General features: G+C 36.1%; 1 protein-coding gene across 1 annotated transcript in view; it reads left to right on the top strand.

Moving 5' to 3' along the window:
• DCK (deoxycytidine kinase) overlaps positions 1–20,082 on the top strand; it is a 31,337-nt gene extending 11,255 nt beyond the window's left edge. Inside the window, exons 3-7 of the mRNA XM_023190231.1 lie at positions 11,517–11,710; positions 12,751–12,898; positions 14,997–15,112; positions 15,843–15,933; positions 18,549–20,082. Of these exons, the coding sequence (XP_023045999.1) occupies positions 11,517–11,710; positions 12,751–12,898; positions 14,997–15,112; positions 15,843–15,933; positions 18,549–18,575 (576 nt within the window). The 3' untranslated portion in view covers positions 18,576–20,082. The remainder of the gene's footprint in view (positions 1–11,516; positions 11,711–12,750; positions 12,899–14,996; positions 15,113–15,842; positions 15,934–18,548) is intronic.
• The last annotated feature ends 3,762 nt before the right edge of the window (positions 20,083–23,844 follow it).

Below are 23,844 nucleotides of genomic sequence, written 5' to 3'. Positions count from 1 at the left end.
AGGCAGTCTGGCTACAGGGCTTTGCCAAGTTGTGATGGGCTATGCCCAGCTCAAACTTCCAGGTGGTTTTGTTTACACTGTGAGGGGAAAACCGCCTACTGAAGCCTAGTAAGAGTGGACGCCCCTCCCCCTACGAAGTGGAGCATCCCAGGTCAACTTCAGACTGCTGTGCTGGCAGTGAGAATTTCAAGCCAGTGGATCTTAGCTTGCTGGGCTCCATGGGGGTAGGATCTGTTGAGCAAGACCACTAGGCTTCCGCCCCCTTTCTAGGGGAGTGAATGGTTCTGTGTCACTGGCATTCCAGGCGCCACTGGAGTATGAAAAAAAACTCCTGCAGCTAGCTCCATGTCTGCCCAAATGGCCACCCAGTTTTGTGCTTGAAAACCAGGGCCCTTGTGGTGTAGGCACCCGAGGGAATCTCCTGGTCTGCGGGTTTTGAAGACTGTGGGAAAAGCCTAGTATCTGGGCTGGAGAGCACCATCCCTCAAGGCTTCCCTTGGCTAGGGGAGGGAGTTCCCCCACCCCTTGCACTTCCCAGGTGAGGCAATGCCCCATCCTGCTTCTGCTTGCCCTCCGTGGGCTGCACCCACTGTATAACCAGTCTCAATGAGATGAATTGGTTACTTCAGTTGGAAATGAAGAAATCACCCATGTTCTGCATTGGTCTCACTGGGAGCTGCAGACCAGAGCTGTTCCTATTCGGCCATCTTGCCTGGGAATCTAAAAGTTTTTAAAAAGTTAAATAAAGTTTAAAAAAATCTAACAGCAAATTAAATTCCTTCAGTGTCTTTTCTAATTTGTTTTATTTTTTATTTTTTTTGAGATGGAGTTTCACTTTTGTTGCCCAGGCTGGAGTGCAATGGCTCGATCTCGGCTCACCACAACGTCCGCCTCCCAGGTTCAAGCGAATCTCCTGCCTCTGGAGTAGCTGGGATTGCAAGCATGGGCCACCATGCCCGGCTAATTTTTTTTGTATTTTTAGTAGAGACGGGGTTTCTCCATGTTGGTCAGGCTGGTCTTGAACTCCCGACCTCAGGTGATCTGCCCACCTCAGTCTCCCAAAATGCTGGGATTACAGGCATGAACCACCACACCCGGCCTTTCAGTGTCTTTTCACATTTTGTTTAAAAATAAACAAATAAGGCCAGGCATGGTGGCTCATGTCTGTAATCCCAGCACTTTAGGAGGCCGAGGCAGGCGGATCGCCTGAGGTCAGGACTTCGAGACCAGCCTGGCCAACATGGTGAAACCCTGTCTCTACTAAACATACAAAAATTAGGTGGGCATGGTGGTGGGCGACTGTAATCCCAGCTACTTGGGAGGCTGAGGCCAGAGAATTGCTTGAACCTGGGAGGTTGCAGTGAGCCGAGATCACGCTATTGCACTCCAACCTGGGTAACAGAGGTAAGACTCCATCTCAAAAAAAAAAAAGAAAAAGTACTATTCAGTAACTGAGTTTTACCTTTTAAGCCTGTTGTCATTTACTCTCATTTCTTTTACTTTCATTCTTGCCAGACTTTCACTCTGGGCACAAGTTTTAAGTTCCCAGCTTTTTTCTATTCTGCACTGCAAATGAGGAAGAAAGAGAATGACAGAGTACAGTTCCACTTTTTTATACTAAAATGTATGGTTGTATGTGTGAGAGAGACATTGCTAAGATTTTTATTTCTGGAGAAATGAGAATTGAAATTGAAAGCAAGGCCAGGTGTGGTGGTTTATGCATGTCATCCTAGAACTTTTTTTTTTTTTTTTTTTAAGTGACAGCAAGTTTATTAGGAAGGTAAAGCAATAAAGAATGGCTGCTCCATTGGCAGAGCAGCCAATCCCAGCACTTTGGGAGACTGAGGCCGGAGGATCGCTTGAGCCCAGGAGTTCAAGACCAGCCTGGGCAGCATAGGGCGACCCTGTCTCTACAAAAAATTTAAAAATTAGGTAGGTGTGGTAGCCTGCACTTGGGGTTACAGCTACTTGGAAGGCTGAGGTTGTAGGATTGCTTGAGCCCAAGAAATTGGGACTGTAGTGAGCCATGCTCATGCCACTGTACCCCAGCCTGGGTGACAGCAAGACCCTGTCTAAAAGAAAAAAGAAATTGAAAGCAGTAAGGCAGAAACCTTAAAAATGGAAATGTATGCTAGCAAGTTACTTTGATCAGAGGAGGGCAGAAAATGGAAAAAAAAAGTTTAAAAAAAAATTTAGCCATTGGTATAAGGAATTCTGGGAATAATAATTGAATATTTAAAATGTAAATCCCATATGCAAAGAGGAATCACTAGCAAGATATTCCATGGACTTTGAGAATATATGGTTTTGAATAATCAAAAATATTTTTTCATACACCTTCTGTTTGCCAGGCATAGCTAACTTTAGACCTAGGGCCTAATTCAGTACACATGATGTTACAATCCTTAGTACATGATGTTACAACCCTTAGGATATCCAGGACTAAATCTTAAAGGGGCTTTCTTCCCATATAGACCTCATTATCTTGAGAAATTGATGTTTTACATCTGATTTTTGGGGAAAGGCAAGGTTAGTCTACAGTAGAATTTTAAAGTGGGTAAATTTGTTTATTTGCTTCTTTTTAAAAACATTTTTGACATTATGATGTATCTGTAGAAAAGTGGGTGATAGCTAATGTACAGTTTGAAGAACAGTTTTAAAGTTGACATCTTTATAACCATTATCCAGGTCAAGAAATACAACATTATCATTCCAGAAATCCATTTGCCTTCTCCAATCACAATATCTTCTTTCCTGTGTTACTACTCTGCTAGGGGTAATCGCTCCCATTCTTTTGTGATAATAATTTTCCTGCTTCCTAAAAATTATTTGAGCATACATGAACATACCTCTAAGTATAATTTAGTTTTGTCTGTTTTTGAAGTTATATAAATGGAATTACATTGTTTGTATTTTTTCCTCTCGCTTCTTTTACTTAATACATTTATGAAATTTGTCCGTATTGGTATATGCAGCTATAGCTTGTTTATTTTCAGCTATATATTATTGAATTTTGTTTTTTAAAAATACTGTTTTTTTTGAGACAGGATTTCACTCAGTTGCCCAGGTAAGGTGCAGTGGTGCAGCCATGGCTCACTGCAGCCTTGACCTCCCCAGGCTCAGGTGATCCTCCCTCCTCAGCCTCCAGAGTAGCTAGCACCATAGGCCACCACACCTGTGTGCCACCACGCTTGGCTAATTTTTGTATTTTTTATAGAGATGGGGTTTTGCCATGTTACCCAGGCTGGTTTCAAACTCTTGGGCTCAAGCGATCTGCCCATCTTGGCCTCCCAGAGTGTTGGGATTACAGGAGTGAGCCACTATGTGGGGCCTATAGTATTTAATTTTATTCGTATATCACTGTTTGTTCATTTTATACCTTTAATTGATTTTTGAATGATTTCCAGTTTAGTTGCTCATATAAACAGCATTGCTCTGAACGTAACTTCACTTGCATACATGCAAAAGATTCTGTAGGAATAAGAAGTAAAATTACTAGGAATGTTATGATGCCTGTTTTCCCAACTGGCTTTCCAGTTTTCTCTCCCCACAGTGTAATCAAGCTCTCATTAATCCATGTCTTTGCCAGCATTTAGTAGTGTCTGGCTTTCTCATTTTTGTCATTCTGCTGAGTGTTTACTATTTTTTGTTTAATTTGTATTTCCCCGCTTGCTAATGAGGCTGTGTTCCTTTTCATATGTTTATTAGGCATTTTGATTTTTGTGAAGTGCCCACTTGGGTCCTTTTGCCCATTTTCATCTGGGCCATCTGTCTTCTCTCACTGCATTTTTTATATAGCTTTTTGCTGAAGTGCCTACTCAAGTTTGCTTACCTTTTGAAAGGAGAGACTTAAGTTCTAAAAGCAACTCTTTTTCCTTTTATTTCTGGGGTCAGCTGTCAGTGCAGTTATCCTCAGGTATTAGAAACTAACCAGATTAAACCAATGTTGGAAAATAGAGGGTATTCTTAAACAGGGTATTGGACTAGGTGACCTTCATTTAAGGTCTGCTGACACATTTGTCATTTGACTCTCAGCATGCCTCACATTAACCAAGGGCACAGAAACTGATATATAAAACCAAAATGCCAAAAATTTTAATTTGCAGAAAGAAATGTAATCATTAAGGTAATTGAATTTAGATGAGTTTATTCTTTATTTGGTTCATAATTCTCAACCAGTGGAAGGAAGTCATAAGAATCTCTGGGAGCTAAACAATTTGAACACTTGAGATAGAGTGTGGAAAAATAGATAACAGTAACTGGGAAGGGTAGGTGGAGGGGAGGGGGAAAATGAAGAGGAGTGAGTTAAAGTATACAGACATACAGGAAGCTTGAAGAAATAATTCAGTGTTTTACAGCAGAGTAGAATGCAAAAATATATTGTACTCTGGTGATGGACACCCGGAATACCTTGATTTGATCACTGCACATTATGTACATGTACAAAATTTCTCATGTATTCCACAATTTGCACACACAAGAAAGAATCTCAAGGATTTGAGTGCTTTTTAAAGTAACAATCCCTTGGAGGTTCAGATATGTGGGATGCCTCCTAGTTAAAAGTCATCACCCTAGTGAATCACTGCTACTGTTGGGAGTATATTGAACTCTTTAGCTAGATTGCAGAGAAGTTGAAAAACATTGCTTTCATAGACAAGACAAGACAATTTATAATAAGGTTGTCTGTTGAGCTTGGAATCAGAGCCCAGAGGAATTAGTTAAATCATGTTAATCAGACGATGTCATCGGATTATGATGCATTAATACATTTGTCTTCATTTTAAGACTTAATGGCTTTCTGAATCTGATATCCATGTTTATGGGATGGGGCATTTTCTTTCCATATACTAGAGTCAGAATGCGAAACTGGCCATTCTTTATAACTAGCATGCAGGTGGTCCTATTATTATTAACATATTCTTTTATCAGACAGTTTATTGTAATCTGGTCATGTCTTCATGATGTTACAATTTGATTACCTTTGTTGGAGTCTGGTGCACATTCTTGGAAGGTAGCTTCAGCTGTTCTGTGTGTATTGGGGACTGCTACATTGTTAATTCTCTGTACTTCTGTAAACAGTTTCACACTGTGGGGATAGTCTTTTTGAGATAGAGTGGTGGAATATGAGGATGGTTGGATGGGTGGCTTCCCTGTACCTTTGGATATTTTCTTCCACTAAACTCAAGAAGTGAGATTTTATTTCTTTATCCAGTAGTCCTTTCCCTGATTCATCCTTGATCTATTCCTTGAGGTTATAGTATGAACCACTATTCAAATGTCAGTTTTTCTTAGAATGCTGTTAGTGATGAGAAGTGACTGTTTTCAGACCTTGGCAAGGTCAGTCCTACTTTGGATGTTCTCATTTCATCACACTTCTTGGCGTTTGTAGATTTGGAAGAATTGGGCCTTTGGTACCTCTGATGTCTTCCTTTAGCAACTTATTGTGCATCCATATGCTTAGCTTTTGCTGGTTCAGCTTTTTTTTTTTTTCCTAACCTGCCACCTAGTGGCCGAAATGTTGCTATACTATTGATAAGGTACCACTAATTTTGGCAAAATAGTAAGAGGCAAAGCACCAAAGAAGATTATGTAATCTCTCCCTTCTCCAGATCACTCTTGGTAAGAATGATCTTTAAAACATACCACTCAGATTATTAGCAATCTTTATATTGCTAATATAAAGATTATATTATGGTATGGAATGTTTTTTAAAATAATAATAATGTACTTTATATGGTGATTTATGTTATTATTTAAGCCCAAAGCTTTGATTTAATTGTTTCCTTTTAGCTAATTTTTGAGATATGCAGACTGCTAGGAAGCTGTCTCTTTTTTTTTCATTGAGCTGAATTCTTTTGGAGGATCACTGTTACTAATAGTGAAGTACTATTTTACTTTTAATTAAATAAGATATTTTTAAATTTACAGATAAAAATTATATTTAATTTTATATTCATATGTAAATTATATATAATATAAAAATTATATTTATGGTATACAACATGATGTTTTAAAATATGTCTACATTGTGGAATGGTGAAACCAAGCTAATTAACATATGCATTACCAATAGTATTTTACTTTTATCCAACACTTCTTACCACTAGTAAGCCACTGAAAAACTAGTAACTGTGATAAAGAAGGTGTAAACCATACTTATTTATGACACAACAGCATATTTTTTACTTTTAATAAGTCATTCTTTTTTTTTTTTTTTTTTTTTGAGACGGAGTCTCGTTCTGTTGCTCAGGCTGAAGTGCAGTGGTGTGATCTTGGCTCACTGCAACCTCTGCCTCCCGGGTTCAAGCGATTTTCTTGCCTCAGCCTCCCAAGTAGCTGGAGCTGGGATTACAGGTGTGTGCCACCACGCCTGGCTAATTTTTGTAATTTTAATAGACATGGGGTTTCATCACATTGGTCAGGCTGGTCTTGAACTCCTGACCTCAAGTGATCCACCCATCTTGGCCTCCCAAAGTGCTGGGATTACAGGTGTGAGCCACTGCTCTGGCCCAATAAGTCGTTCTTGAAAATTAGTTAAGAGTGCTTGATAAAGCACTTCCACTTGTACCTTTTGAATTGATGTGATAACTTTTGTTGGCTTGTATTTTTTTGAGTCTTGCTTTGTTGTCCAGGCTAGAGTACAATGGTGAACCTCAGCTCACTGCAGCCTCCGCCTCCTGGGCTCAAGTGATCCTCCCACCTCAACCTCCTCAGTAGCTGGGACTACAGGCCCACGCCAACATGCCCGGCTAATTTTTGTATATTTTATAGAGATAGGATTTTGCCAATGTTGCCCAGGCTTGTCTCAAACTCCTGGGATCAAGCAGTCTGCCTGCCTCGGCCTCCCAAAGTGCTGGAATTAGGTGTATGAGTCACCATTCCTGGCCTGTTGGCTGCTTTATAATTATCTTATTTGGTAGACTCTGATCTTTTACAATTGAACTTAATTCAACTCTTTTGCAGTGTTTACAAAGATTAGACTTAGAATTAAAAGATAAATGATTTTATAGCTGACCTTGATATTTCTGTTTTTCACTTACCTTGGCAATAATCTGTACTTCCTATAAAACAAGTATTCTTTCATAAAGTGACAATGGATATGTATTATAGAGACAGAAGAAAAATTATCCATAATCCTACCACTCTGTATGTATCTTTTACATAGTTGAAATAATAATGTAATATATTACATTTTGGTGGAGGTGATACATAATTTTAAAGTAATACTTGTTTACTGTTTGAAGTTAAGGAAATATTAGAAATTATCAAAAGACGGGAATAAAACTTACCTATAACCTTATTATCTAGACATAACCATAGATCTTACTTGATAAAACAGTATATACAGTTTTGTATTTTGTTTCTTCCCCGTCCCCCATAATATTTATATGTCAGGGCAATTAAAATTGTCATTAAAAATTTGCTGTAAATGATTTTTAACGGCAGCCTAATTTATTGTATGCATGTACTATTATTTACTTAATATAAATGCCTAATAATAGTGGAATGATAACCTATTCACTTAGCTCTGTGATAAATACCTTTGTGGTTAAATCTGTATTCTAGATTATATCTTTTTTTTTGTTTGTTTTTTGAGACGGAGTCTCGCTCTGTCACCCAGGCTGGAGTGCAGCCATCTTGACTCACTGCAAGCTCCGCCTCCCGGGTTCACACCGTTCTCCTGCCTCAGCCTCCTGAGTAGCTGGGACTACAGGCGCCCGCACCACACCCCGCTAATTTTTCTTTTGTATTTTTAGTAGAGACCGGGTTTCACTGTGTTAGCCGGGATGGTCTTCATCTCCTGACCTTGTGATCCACCCTCCTGAGCCTCCCAAAGTGTTGGGATTACAGGTGTGAGCCACCGCGCCTGGTTTAGATTATTTCTTTAAAGTAAATTTTCAAAAGTGGAATTAATTGGGCCAAAAGGTACACATTTTTTTTTCCCACAAATGTAGCTAAACTGCTTTCTATCTAACAGTGTTCTACCTATTTGTATTTAGTGTAGTTTCACTCTGACACATTCATATTTTTTTCTGGATAGTTTGCAGAGGGAAAAACTTGATAAAATAAACATTCAGTTTGGTAAAGATGATGCACAGTAGTTTTCAGATTTTTTTCTTTCTTTTTTTTTTTTTTTTTTGAGACAAGATTCTTGCTCTGTTACCAAAGCTAGAGTGCAGTGGCACAGTCTTGGCTCACTGCAACCTCCACCTCCCAGGCATAAGCAATTCTCCCACCTCAACCTCTGGAGTAGCTGGGATTACAGGTGCACGCCACCATACCTGGCTATTTTTGTATTTTTTGTAGAGACAGGGTTTTGCCATGTTGCCCACGCTGGTCTGGAACTCCTGAGCTTCAGTGATCCGCCTGCTTCGGACTCCCAAAGTGCTGGGAGTATAGGCCTGAGCTGTCTCACCTGGCTGGATAAATTTTTAATACGTATTTTATTCTTAACATTTATACTTGCATACAAAAAACCCTAGCAATGTGTCTCAAATTTCATCATAGGATCAAAAGAGAATGTTTTATATGACTCATAAATTACCCTGAAGAACCAGATGATGATACCCTGGCTTACTGTTAATTTTCTAATCTGTTACACTATTAAACTAAGAGACAATAACATCTTCATAGCTGAAAATTCTATTTCAGATTTTTGATTCAGTTTGAATTTACAAGTTTGTATTTTTAGACCTAGTTTATTATTTTTTTGGTTAGGTGATGAATCAAGATTGGTTCTCTAAGTTATTTTAATATAGTAAACTTTGAAATTGCTTTGGGCAAGAGAGATTATGTTTATTGAGAAATTCAAATAAAATGAGGTATGTGGTCTTTTTTAGTGATTAAGTTTTTTGTTGTGACAAAAATATAAAATTTATCATCTGAACCGTTTTTAAGTGTACAGCTCAGTAATGTTATAAGCATATTTAGGTCATTATGAACAGATCTCCAGAATTTTAGCCTCCTGAAAAGATCCAGAGACCCCTGGAGCTTTTCCTACTATGTTTTGAAGAACCTCTATCATAGAGAATATATTACTTCATCTGGAGGAAACAAAGACTCAAAGAGAACTCTGGAAATACAGTCTTTTAAAAAATATCATCTAGAAGATTAACAATTCTTTTTATCATCTTATCCGGTCTGTGTTCATATTTCCCCATTGTCTAATAATGTTTTCTTAAGTTTTTGAAATTAAGAACCAAACAAGGTTCACACATGTTACATTTGGTGGTTGATATACCTTTTATTTATCTTTTATTTTTGTTTATTTATTTTTCTGAGATGGAGTCTTGCTCTGTTACCCAGGCGGGAGTGCAGTGCACGATCTCAGCTCACTGCAACCTCTGCCTCCCCAGTTCAAGTGATTCTCCTGCCTTAGCCTCCCGAGTAGCTAGGATTACAGGTGCGTGCCGCCATGCCTGGCTAATTTTTTATATTTTTGGTAGAGACAGGGTTTCACCATGTTGACCAGGCTGGTCTTGAACTCCTGACCTCAGGTGATCTACCTGCCTCGGCCTCCCAAAGTGTTAGGATTACAGGCGTGAATCACCGGGCCCAGCCTTGATATGCCTTTTAAATTTTAATCTATTGGTTGTCTCTTCCTTTTCTTCCTTTATAATTTATTTGTTGAAGAAACAGGGTCATTTGTTCTACATAACTTTCCTCATTCTGGTTTTGGCTGAGGGTATCTCTGGTTTTCATGTTTTTCAGTTCTCTGTATTTCCAGTAAATTTACAGGTAGAGACAGACTTGATTAGATTTACTTTCAATTCTTTTTTGGCAAGATTCCTAGTTGGTGATATGTATTTCTTTACATCAAAAAGATGTGTTTTGTGATGTTAAAGTCAAACAGTTTAGGTTTTGTCAGCTTGATTCATCTGTTATAAAATTCCCAATTAACTTTAATAATAGCATCTATTGCTAATTGTTGCCTCATTGCAGTATATTAGTAGGTGTTGTAAAAGGTGATATTCCTTCCCCAGCCTTCTAGATTTATTGACTGAGATTCTTCAGGAAAGAAGACCTCTTCCTCGTATACCACTTTATTACCCTGAAAGTATTTATACAGGAAAGGCCAAAATAAAATGGGACTTTTTTTTCTTTTCACCTACACATTCCCAGAATAATTTGTGCCTTAGGAGCCTCAAAACATGACTAGCGTTTGTTGTTGTTTTTTTTAGTATTATAAACTCATAGATTTTTGCTTCCCATTCATTTTCGATGTTCAAATTCTTTGTTTGACCAGTGGCAGCTTTATTTATGTTGGCTCTTTTGTCCTTGGCACGATCCCAGTGGTCTGTAATAGTTTCCTAAAATATACAAGTTGAAGCTCATCTTGTATATTTTCTTCACCAGATTTAGAATCAGAATTCTAATTCCTTTCAGTGGGAAATGGTATTTAGAGATTATAATCTGAGTGATATTTTTGTATGTTCCTACAAGGTTCTCATTGTTTATAGGCGTTTTGGTGGACAGAACTAGAAAAACTTTATAGAAAGAGAAAAATAATTCATGTGTTCCAGATGCTAGTTCTAACTCAGATAAAAGATGGTAAGAGTTTTTACTTCATTTTAAAATTTACATTTGTATTTTTCCTCAACATGGAAAATGTGGTTCTAACAGTAAGAGTATTGAATTACAAAATCTGGGGGAGGAACTATTCTATTATATTAGAAGATTGGAGGGTTACAAATACAAATGTCTAAAGGTACCAGACAGCCAAATGAATGTATCAGGCCTGTTATGAAAATCATCTGGGAATGGTGGGGGTTAATAAGCTGGAGAGCATATATCCCATCTAAAGGAGGCATCTGTGACTTGACTGTAGCTGATTTTTGCCAAGAGGGAATATAGGCACGGTACTGCTTGTTTTTTTTCATTTTTAAAAAGAAGATGTAATCCCAGCACTTTGGGAGGCCAAAGTGGGCGGATCATGAGGTCAGGAGATCAAGACTATCCTTGCTAACACGGTAAAACCCCATCTCTACTAAAAATACAAAAAATTAGTCGGGCATGGTGGCATGCGCCTGTAGTCCCAGCTGCTTGGGAGACTGAGGCAGGAGAATTGCTTGAACCCAGTAGGTGGAGGTTGCAGTGAGCTGAGATCGTGCCACTACACTGCAGCCTGGGAGATAGAGCAAGACTCCCTCTCAAAGAAAAAGAAAAAGAAAAAGAAGATGTAAATCCAAATATTTTATGTGAAATTATTTAGCTTTTAAATACTGACAATAATATTGACAAACTAAATCAAAGTTTTAAAAAGGCCTTTTGGACCAAACAAGGATTTCTTCCGTAGGTTATTAGTTTGTAACCTGTTGTGAGAAAGATCTAAGGATTTTTCCAGACCTCAGACAATCTGAAAAATATATTGGGAAAGAATATGAGAAAGGGAACTTAATCATCTTGGTTTTACTAATCATGATTGCATTTATTTATCTGACTTTTCTTTTTTAGCCTTAAAAAATTAAAATAGCCCTATAATTAATTTTGCTTTTCTTTTTGCACATTCAAAATAGGAACTTACAACGTCTCAGAAAAATGGTGGGAATGTTCTTCAGATGATGTATGAGAAACCTGAACGATGGTCTTTTACCTTCCAAACATATGCCTGTCTCAGTCGAATAAGAGCTCAGCTTGCCTCTCTCAATGGCAAGCTCAAAGATGCAGAGAAACCTGTATTACTTTTTGAACGATCTGTGTATAGTGACAGGTATATATAAATGGCTTATACGTGGCCGTTTGAAGTTTTTATCTTAGAACTGGACTTTTTCTTTTTCTTTTTCTTTTCTTTTCTTTCTTTCTTTTTTTTTTTTTTAATGTTTCCTGGGAATTAGTAATATGAATGGTTGAGTTGGGGATTTAAGATGGAAAATGACATTTAAATCCCTCAGCAGTCTGGTACTAATGGCTTTAGGGAAGTTATTGCATTTATTAATCCCCAGCTTCCATAGAAACTGTTGGGAATATGGTGGTGCCCATCTCATTTAAATTTGCAGAGAAGTTGTTTTTCCCTCTAACCCTTTTAAAATTCTCATCTGCTCTGGTTAAATCTGGATCTATATCCTAGACTCTTACCTGGAGCAAGTAGATAAAAGTCTCTAAGGGGCCTTAGAATTGCCCTACTTATGCTAGGATTCTTTTGACCTCCAAAGTTAGCTCAGAACAGAGGTTCTCAAACTTTTTGATCTCAGTACCCTTTTCAATTCTTAATAACTATCGGGGCATCCAAAGAGCTTGTCCTATTGATACTTGCGTTACTAGAAATTGAGATGCACAAAAATGATTTAAAACTAGCAATAATAAATTCATTACATATTAATATAAATACACTTCACAAAAAGTTATATTTTCTAAAATAAAAAGTAGCTAGAAAAGTATCATTGCTTTACATTTTTGCAGATAATCTTTAATGACTCACTTATTAAAAGACAGCTGGATTTTTATTTATGCTTCTGTATTTAATCTGTTATGATATGTTTGTTTGTTTGAAGTATATTGGTATATGAAGTAATCTGGCCTCTCACAGAACCCCTTAGAAGATCTTGGGGATTCATGGGGTCCTCACTCCATATTTTGAGAACCATTGGCCAAAAACATGATGGAAAGACTCCTGTCTTTTTCTGCTTTCCATGGCACTATGTGCCACTGGATTTAGGAGAATGTTTCATGTTCGTGTTTTCTTTTTTATTTCTTTGTTGTTGTTGTTGTTTTTTTGAAATGATACATGTGTTGATGAACACTCTCTTTTAGGTATATTTTTGCATCTAATTTGTATGAATCTGAATGCATGAATGAAACAGAGTGGACAATTTATCAAGACTGGCATGACTGGATGAATAACCAGTTTGGCCAAAGCCTTGAATTGGATGGAATCATTTATCTTCGAGCCACTCCAGAGGTAAAACCCAATAAAAGTGTATTGCATTGAAAATTTAAATAAATATTTAGAACTCTTTTTAGCGGTATGTAATCAGGGCAATTTAGTTTAACTCCAGCCTCCCAACCTCCTACTCCCCACCTATAAATTAGAAACTTCTAACTGTGTAGATAGGAGCATTCTTTTTTCTCAGCAAATTGGAATCCCAGCCTGGGCAAGTTGCATTTTTAGGCTCTTTGTGCTTCCTCAATCCTTTTTTATTTTACTCATTATTTCTTCCCAACATTTGCAGACTCTTCTCATTCATCACAGTTAAAGTAATGAATGTGGTCAAGCAACTCCTAGAATATAGGCTTCCTGAGGCGGGACCTTGGGTACTTTGATTACTATTGAATTTCCAGCGCCTAGAACACCCAGTGGTAGGCACTGTTGGAGCATATAGTAGGAGCTCAGTAAATATTTATTGAATGAACGGCGATGTTGATGGAGGTCCATTTCAAGAAATCTTTTATTATGGTTGTTTGTGCCTTGGAAATGAGTGGATAATGGCAGCTAAGGTTGGGAAAAGACTTAGAGGACCCTTGCCATTTTCCATTAAGGGATCTCACTTGAAAAGGTGCTTTTTGTGATAGGTTATAACGTAACTATTCTATTTACATGTGATGTTATATAATGAATACAGAAAGACCAAATAGATGCCTTTCATAAAACTAATCTAAATATTAAGATCTTACATTTAATCAGAAGCTTTCTGGTTTTGGTGCTTGCATTTCTATTGTTTCTGTTTTTTAATTCTCATTTTTTCCTTAAGTCACAGGGTAGGCACTGATGAGTGTAAATGTCATAACTTCTGGCCTAAAATTAGAATACTGTGTTGTTGTCAAAGCTGAGTTTTCAAAGAAATTAGGTTTCTGATTCCAACGGATGATTTTGTTCTTCATTAAGTAAAGATTTTGTTCTTCATTAAGTAAGCGAGGATTTAGCAATTCTTTAGCAATTTCAAAAGTTAATTTTGAAATTCACTTTTATTTTTGAAATTTTTTGTTCTTAATTACAAAAATAGTAAATAAAAATAAGAAAAAGCATAAAGGAATACTAAGAATTTTATTTTGCTTGAAATATTTGTAGTCACTATTAAGCTAGAATTTAGCAATTATAATAATTTTGAAATTCACTTTTATTTTTGAAAAAGTTTCTTAAAGTTATGAAAATAGTACAAAACCAAAAAACAAAGAATACTAATAATTTCATTTTGATACTGATAATTTCATCAGTATTGTTTCTGATATCTTTTGATGAAAGGATTAATTATTGAAAAGAGAATTTAGAGTTTGAAACACAGTTTGTATGCTGCGATGGTCTTATGCATGTCATTTAGGTTGGAGGCTTTTATTTCTTGGAATGCATGAAGAGTTCCTCAGGGTCTATAAGCCCCCACAAATTACACAAAATTTTTTATGTATGTGTGCTTTTGGGGGAACATAATGTAGAGCTGCACTGTCCAATGTGGCTATTTAAATTTAGGGTTATTAAAATTTAGAAATTTAGTTCCTTGGTCATCACACTAGCCGTATTTCAAGTGCTTAAAAACCACAGGTGGCTAATGGCTACCTTATTTGATAATGCAGATATAGGACAGGCATAAAACATTCCAAAGTTGTTTTGGTTGTGCTGGTATAGAGTTTTCATCACATTAAGAACCACTGCCGTTAGTGGTTTTATGTGAACTGAACATAGATATTTTATAGTCAAGTTTGGTTAACAGCAAAGTAAGATTATGTTTATAGATTGGCATACCTTTTAGCTGTTGTCTCTGAACATTTTAAGTAGATGTTTAGTTTTTTTCTCCTTTTTATCAAACTTAGTGTATTTCATGTGTGGATACCAAAAATTTATAGACTTATTTTAACTTATTTTTGAAAGTACCACTTGGCTTAGAGCCACCAAGTGGCTGAAAAGCTCATGGAGGGAAAAATGAATTATTTCAACTTTTAAGAAGTAATAAGTAGAGATTTTGGCTAGCATGAGTAGAGAGACACAGAAAAGTAAATTTTGATGGCAGCAGACAAGAATAATTGTTCACTGCCTTTTTCTTCCATCTCTTATTACTTGCTTTTAGAAATGCTTACATAGAATATATTTACGGGGAAGAAATGAAGAGCAAGGCATTCCTCTTGAATATTTAGAGAAGCTTCATTATAAACACGAAAGCTGGCTCCTGCATAGGACACTGAAGTAAGACTTCTTTATTTTTATTTACTATTCATTTTAAATACCTTTGTTAAATTTTAATCTAAAATTTGGAAGATATGACTAGTAACATGTAAAATTTTCAGTCATTTTGCTTATTGGTATCTTTCAGAACTAGGTATAGATTTTGATTCTGTTGATTGCAGTGAGATCCTATTTCCTTAAAGTTTTTATAACTAGTATCCCTTGGTGGTATTGATAGTATAATATATGAAATTTCACTTTAAGTGATAAAGTAGGAAATATATCTGTACATTATTTAGGTACTCTTTCAGAAAGAATTTTGACTTGGGACATTGTATAGCATGGTTGTTGAGAGGATAGACTTTGTTATTAGTCAGATCTTGGCTCAAGTCCAGTCTTACTTATTGGTGTATGACCTTGGATAGCCTCTGAGCTTCAGAATGACAATTCTGAACTTTAGTTTTCTCATCTTTAAAATGCACAAATTCCTCCTTTATTATCTGTTTTTTGATTTTGAAGAGAATCATATGTTACAGTACCCAGCTTTATATATTTGTACCCGAGTTTTTTGGCTCCATGTGGTAAATCTAAATGAGAAAGAAGGGGCTGCCAGATGAAGTACTGCAAAGTAACTTTAGTGTAAATGATTGACAATATTTTGATTTTCCGAGGACATACGAATAAATTTTTAATGTTTTTCTCTCTTTTTTTTACATTTCTGATTATTTTATTAATCTCTCTTTTCAAACAGAACCGACTTCGATTATCTTCAAGAGGTGCCTATCTTAATACTGGATGTTAATGAAGACTTTAAAGACAAACATGAAAGTCTGGTTGAAAAGGTAGGTTTAGACAGACTACAAACAAATATTTGTTTTTTCTAAAAAAGTGTACTGACTTGTGAGAAAACAATTTTCTAACAGAAAAGATTCCATAAAATTACATTAAGAAACAGTTAAGGCCGGGCGCGGTGGCTCAACCCTGTAATCCAAGCACTTTGGGAGGCCGAGATGGGCGGATCATGAGGTCAGGAGATCGAGACCATCCTGGCTAACACAGTGAAACCCCATCTCTACTAAAAAATACAAAAAACTAGCCAGACGAGGTGGTGGGCGCCTATAGTCCCAGCTACTCGGGAGGCTGAGGCAGGAGAATGGCATGAACCCGGGAGGCAGAGTTTGCAGTGAGCTGAGATCCACCCACTGCACTCCAGCCTGGGCGACAGAGCGAGACTCCGTCTCAAAAAAAAAAAAAAAAAAACAGTTAAGAGCTTTAGAAGATTTTGGACTGTTTAGATTCCAGTCCTAACTAAATTCTAGCTTTGTGGCCTGAGTTAAAATAAGGATCCTTCAGAATCTCAAAATCATGACAGATGTTTTAGAAAAAAGTTAAATAAATAAAAATAAAACAAGGATTGTTTTTTAATCCTTTAGTGCCTCTATCTGTAGGATGGGGATAATCATAATAACAAAAGTTCTTTCTCACCCCCTTTCTCTGCTTTGTCCCCATTTTTTCCTCTCTTCCCTACACCACCAATCTTTAGATACTTTAATAATAAACTGCTTGTGAAGTTAAATTTATCTTTTTCAACTAAATTCAATATGGAGGATATTTAAAGTTGTAGGATATGGATCTCATCCATTTTTACTTTGGCTAAAGTCTTGAGATTGAGGGTTTCAGTTTTGAGTTTCATTTGGGATCATGTCAAGGATTAATTGACATTGCTTAATCATTGAGTTATTGTCTTAATCACAGTGCATTTATCGCCCAAATCACTGGGAGTTGACCATATTCTGTTAAGTGAGTGGTGCCCCTTGATAAAGGGACTGGGCAAGAATTTATTGATGAAGATTCGAGAGAGAATAGTAAGGGAATTTGTATAACAAATATCCCTATACCCATGTTGATAACTCAGTGATTAAGCTATAAAGAAGAAACCACAATTTGTTTGGTTTAGTTTTGAGAGAAATTTGATTTTTCCTTTCTTTTGTGACTTGTCTACTGTTTAATAGAGACCTTGACATTCATAAGGGATATATCAAGGATTTTGAAAATCTTGACTTTTTATGTAACTACCGTAGCGTATACATGTAGTTGTTTTTCCCATGATATGAACTAAAGCTTATCTGGAAAATTCCAGTGACCTCTTCATACTATTAATGATGTTAAAAATATAGGATAAATTAACTTATAATACTATTAAATGAAATTAAGTCAGCATTAAGTATTAACAGCCAACCATCAATTTAACTGACTTTGTAAATCACTTTTTAATTTTATCTAACACTTCTTTGTTTTGACTAAGAATAATTTCACATTATTATATTTACTTTTATTAATAATGCTAGCAGTTGACTTTCTTTTTAAGGTATTTTTACAAGGCAATAATCTTTGTCTCTTGAGAATTATTGAGTAGCCTAGAATATGTGGAGAACAAGCATATTCTTACATTATGGTCAATTGGCTAGGTTCATTGACTCCTTATATGATTTTCCCCACACATACTGACATTGCAGAGTATGATTCACATATGTGCTTCAGAAACATGACAAATCTACTACATGTTTGATCTTCGGAGTTGCTTGAACCATTGTGCTTATTAATGTTATCAGTGTTAAAGCTGCATATGTCAATGATCTATGATATTAAATAAAGAGATTATAAAATTGGTGTTACAGCTATTTTAGAACTGTATCTAAAATTGATAGATACAGTGGCTCACACCTGTAATCCCAGCACTTTGGGAGGCTGAGGTGGGAAGACTGCTTGAGCCCAGGAGTTCCTGACCAGCCTGGGCAACATAGTGAGACCTCATCTCTATAAAAAAACAAACAAAAACTAGCCAGACATGATGGTGTGCACCTAGCCAGGAGTTCAAGGCTGCAGTGAGCTTTGATTGCATCACTGTACTCAGCCTGGGCGACAGAGCAATAAATAACTCCCAAAATGACCTTTTAGGTCATTCATCTTTTACTACTGAAGTATTTAACAATATTTCTTTCTTTCTTTTTTTTTTTTTGAAACAGTCTTGCTGTGTTGCCTGGGCTGGAGTGTAGTGGCACAATCTTGGCTCACTGCCATCTCTACCTCCCAGGTTCAACCAGTTCTGCCTCAGCCTCCCAAGTAGGTGGGATTACAAGTACACGCCTCCATGCCTAGCTAATTTTTGTGTTTTTAGTAGAGATGAGGGGTTTCACCATGTTGGCCGTCTGGTCTGAAACTCCTGACCTTAAGTGATCCACCCACCTCAGCCTCCCAAAGCGCTGGGATTACAGGCATGAGCCACTGGGCCCGGCCTTAACAATATTTCTTTGGAAACTAAATGCAATGGCATTGTGATAGTTACTTATACGGCTGGGGTCTTCAACTATTATATATTTTTAAATGAAGATGAATATCAGATACCTCAAATTAGTCAAGGAATTATACTGATTTTTTTTTTTCTTTCTTTCCTCAGGTCAAAGAATTTTTGAGTACTTTGTGATCTTGCTGAAGACTACAGGCAGCCAAATGGTTTCAGATACTTCAGCTTTGTGTATCTTCGTAGCTTCATATTAACACAGGTTTCTTTAGAAAACCCAAGTTTTTAACCATTTTTGTTCTAAGGAAAAAAAAGATTTTTAAATGAATCTTATGTGAAACTTTTTGACCAGTTTTCTTTTCTTTTCTTCTTTTCTTTTCTTTTTTTTAAAAAAAGACATTTAAAGACAAAGACATTATTTCTCATAGCAGGAAGTGTAGAGGTAGATAGTTCCAGAATCAGTATAGTGGCTAAACTACATTAGAAAAGATCCAGCTTCCGTCTTTCCCCTCTTTTGTCTTCCTCAGCAGGTTGGCTTTTTCCCCTGGTGCCTCTCACCTCATTGGTGACCAGTTTCTGAACTGAAAGCTTTAATGTTATGTAGTAAATGGTAGTGTGTCCTGTGTAAATTAGTGTATCTATTAAAAGTTGCAAAGTAGAATTAAAGGAATTCCTAGAATAAGGATTCTAAAGTTTTATTTTAAATGAGTATCTTCTTAACAGTTTAGTCCTACCTCTTACTTCCTGCCTCAGTCTGCTTTCTCTACTGTCTGGATTAGTTAGGCAGCCTGCTGTAAAGTTAAAGTCACACATTTATATTTTGCAAACATTGTGATTACTCTTTGCTTTGTACTTTGCTTTGCTTTGTAGGCTTCTGCTTTAGGTTTTTCTCTTTTTCAGACAAATTACTGATAAAAATGATATTGCTCTATATGTGATATATCCTGAAAGCATTATTTTTTTGTTGAATATCAGAAAATAAAATTAATGAAGACAGAGGCTAGAAAGCATCCATTAGTTAATGAGACACACTTTACTTATCTCTAAACCATCTATGTGAATATTTGTAAAAATAATGCGTGGATTCATCTTAGTTCTGTATATAAATATATTTTCTTTCTAGTTTGTTTAGTTAAGGTATGCAGTGTTTTTCCTGTGTATTGAACCTTTCCATTTTACATTTTAGAAAATTTTATGTATTTTAAAATTAGGGGAGGAGTCACTTTCTTATTCGAAGATGATAATTTAGTGGATTAACCAGTCCAGATGCACTGATCTTTGCAAAGGGGACTTAATTTCCAATCTGTAATTACCATACATAAATTGTCTCATTATACGTATACTTTTTTTTGGTTTGTTTTGGTTTGGTATAAATGAATTCGTTTACTTAATTAAATATTTCTTAATAAGTATAAACCTCATGAACTACAGCAGAGCTACACTCATTGAAATGTAATTTCAATTCTAAAAAGATGTAATAATCTTTTTAGAGTTAAAATTTATTCTACTTTTAAGTAAAAAATTATGAATATTAAAGGTGAAAATTATATAAATTACTTTGATTCCCTTTTAAGTGGAGACATATTTCAGTAATTTTTAGTAACCTCTAAAAATGTATAATGACTTTTAAAACTTGTAGAATTGAAAAGATGCTAATAAAAATTTATTATTTATTTGTCATGACTCAAAAGTTGTCTCAGTGTGGTGGTCATAAGAGAATTGAGCCTAATGGTGGTCTGCATTATCTCTTGAATCTATTACCTATATCATGTCTTCCATTAGAATTTATATATTGTTCCTTATAGTTTGCTCTCCTAGAAAGGTAATTAATAATACAAGACTTATTTTTTTCATCCAGAATTTTCTCTTCTGCTATGCCTAAAACTTTATACTGAGCCACCAAGAACTTACGTCTGTCGTATTTTAAAGAACAGAGTTGTAATATGTTTCTAAAATAGTGATATAGATATTATTACCTTAGAAAAATGCTAGATACATTGCAACATTAAAGTGTATATAAATTCTGGTAAATAATAGCCTTCTTCATTTGACTAACTTACCTCTTCTTTTAATTTTTTTTTTTTTTTGTTGTTGTTGTTAGAGACAGGGTCTTGTTCTGTTGCCTAGGCCGGAGTATAGTGGTGCAATTATAGTTTACTGTAATCTTAGACTCCTGGGCTCAAGCAGTACTGCCTCAGCTCCTTAAGTAGCTGGGACTACAGGGCTTTCACCACCATGATGGCTAATTTTTTAAAATTATTTTTTGTATAGATGGGGTATTGTCCAGTCTGGTCTCAAACTCCTGGGCTCAAGTGATCATCCTGCCTCGGCCTCCCAAAGTGCTGGGATTACAGGCATGAGCCACTGTGCCCTGCGCTAAAAGCTTTTTTTGAAATAACTTTAGACTCATAAAAAGTTGTAAGAATTCCTGTTTACCTGTCACTCAGTTATTTCCCAATGATAACACTTTATTTAACAATAATATTTTATGAAAACAGTTAACTTTGGTGTACTACTCTTAACTAAACTACAGACCTAATTTGTATTTTACCAGTTTTATGTCTTATTTTAATTCATAAACTTTAAAACATCTTTATTTTTTAAGAGCAGTTTTAGGTTCATAGCAAAATTGAGCAGAAAGTAAAACATCTCATATACTCACTGTTCCTCCTTTGCCCTCCGGAGCCATCCCTACTATTGGCATTTCCCTCCGTACTTGGTACATTTGTTGCAATTAATGAACCCACATCAACATATTACCCAAAGTCCATGCTTTACCTTAGGGTTCATTCTTGGTGTTATACATTCTGTGGGTTTAGACAAACTTATGATATTTATCTGCCATTGTTTTTACTGCCCTAAAAATCCCCTATTCTACCTGTTCATCCCCATCATCGCTGCCAAGTAATCATTTTACTATATTCATAGTTTTGCATTTTTTAGAATGTCATATGCTTGGAATCATACAGTATGTAGTTTTTTCATATTGGCTTCATTCACTTTTCACTTAGTAATACATATTTAAGTTTCCTCCGTGTCTTTTCATGACTTGATTGCTCATATATTTTTAGTGCTGAATAATATTCCATCATCTGATGTAAAACAGTTTACCCACAAACCTAGTGAAGGATGTTTTGATTGTTCTGAGGTTTTGGCAATTATGAATAAAGCTATAAACATCCGTGTGCAGGTTTTTGTGTGGACTAAGTTTTCAACTCCTTTGGGTAAATATCAAGGAGAGCGTTGCAGGATTGCATGGTAAGAATATATTCAATTTTATAAGAAATGGCCAAATGGTATTTGAAAGTGGTTATGTGCCATTTTGTATTCCCACCAGCAATGAAAGTACCCATTGTTTCTCACCCACAGCAGCATTTGGTGGTGTTACTGTTGTGGAGTTTGGTCACTCTTGTAGATCTGTAGTGGTATCTTGTTTTAATTTTGATTTCCTAATGATATGATGTTGAACATCTTTTCACATACTTGCCATCTGTATATCTTCTTTGGCGAGGTTCTGTTTGTGTTTTGGGGCTCATTTTTTTATTGTTGAGTATGAGTTCTTTGTATGTTTTGGATGGCAGTCCTTTTTCAAGTCTCTTGGAAGTATTTTTTCCCAGTCTGTGACTTGTCTTACTCCATTGGCATTGTCTTTCATAGAGCACAAGTGTTTTATTTTAATGAAGTCCAGTTTTATCAGTTATTTCTTTCATGGATAGTGCCTTTTATGTTGTAGCTAAAAAGTCATTGTTCTGCCCAAGGTCATCTAGTTATCTTCTAGGAATTTTATAGTTTTGCATTTTAAATTTAGGTCTATTATCTATTTTGAGTTAATTTTTTATGAAGGGTGTAAGATCTGTGTCTAGGTTTATTTCTTTGCATGTGGATGTCTACAAAGATTGTTGACCATTCTACAGTCTTTGTTGAAAAGATTGTCTTTTCTCTCTTGTATTACTTTTACTCCTTTGTTAAATATCAGTTGACTATATTTATGTAGGTCTATTTCTGAGCTTTCTGTTCCGTTTCATTGGCCTATTTAGTGTTCTTTTGCCAGTACCACACTGTCTTCATTATGTAGCTTTATAATAAATCTTGAAGTCAGATAGAGTCAGTCCTCCAACTTCATTCTTCTTTAACATTGAGTTGGCCATTCTGAGTCCTCTGCCTTTCCATATAAACCTAGTTTTTACTTTTTATTATTTTTTTGAGATGGTTTCTCAACCTGTCTCCCAGGCTGGAGTACAGTGGTGCCATCACAGCTCAGTGAAGCCTTGAATTCATGGGTTCAAGAGATCCTCCCCAGCCTCTCGAGTAGCTGGGTCTATAGGCACACACCACTATGCCCAGCTAATTTAAAATTTTTTTTTGTAGAGATGGAATCTCACTACGTTACCCAGGCTGGTCTCGAACTCCTGAGCTCAAGCAGTCTTCCCACCTTGGCCTCTCAAAGTGTTGGGATTACAGGCATGAGCCACCATGCCTGGCCTTTCCATATAAACTTCAGAATCAGTTTGTCAATATCTACAAAATAACTTCATGGGATTGGTTGAGATTGTGTTGAATTTGTAGATCAAGTTGTGGAGAATTGAACATCTTGACAATGTTGATTCTTCCTATTTATGAATACAGAATATCTCTCCATTTAGTTGTCATCTTTCATCAAAGTTTTGTAGTTTACTTCATATAGATCTTGTACGTGTATTGTAAGAGTTACAGCTAAGTATTTCATTTTTAGGAGTGATAATGTAAATGGTAATGTTTTATATTTCAAAATCTACCTCTTTATTGCTGGTTTATAGGAAAGCAATTGATGTTGGAAATTAACTTTGTATCCTGCCACTTTGCTATATCACTTATTAGTTCCGGGAGTTTTTTGGTGATTATTTCAGATTTTCTACATAGACTATTATGTCATCTATGAAGAGAGAGAATTTTATATATTTCTTCCTGTCTAGTTGTTATACCTTTTATTTCCTTTTCTTGTTTTATTACATTAGCTAGAATGCACAGTATGATGCTGAAAAGCAGTGGTGAGAGTAGACATCCTTGCCTTCTTTCTAATCTTAGTGGTAAAACTTTGGGTTCCTCACCATTAATATAATGTTAGCTGTAGGTTTTTAGTAGATGTTCTTTTCAAGGTGAGGAAATTGCCCCTCTATTCCTAGTCTGCTGAGTTTTTATCATGAACGATTTTTGATTTTGTTAATGCTTTTTCAGTATCAATGTGATTTTGATTTTTTTCTGTAGCCTGCTATTGTGATGGATTACATTAATTGATTTTTGAATGTTAAGCCAGGCTTGCATACTGATATGATTTGGCTGTGTTTCCACCCAAATCTTGTCTTGAATTGTAGTTTCTATAATCCCCATGTGTTGTGGGAGGGGCCAGGTGGAGACAACTGAATCATGGGGATGGTTTTCCCCATCCTGTCCTCGTGATAGTGAGTTAGTTCCT

The sequence above is a fragment of the Piliocolobus tephrosceles genome, chromosome 3 (assembly GCF_002776525.5).
Source record: "Piliocolobus tephrosceles isolate RC106 chromosome 3, ASM277652v3, whole genome shotgun sequence".
Classification (NCBI taxonomy): domain Eukaryota; kingdom Metazoa; phylum Chordata; class Mammalia; order Primates; family Cercopithecidae; genus Piliocolobus; species Piliocolobus tephrosceles.
This window is presented reverse-complemented; position numbering and strand designations above follow the sequence as displayed.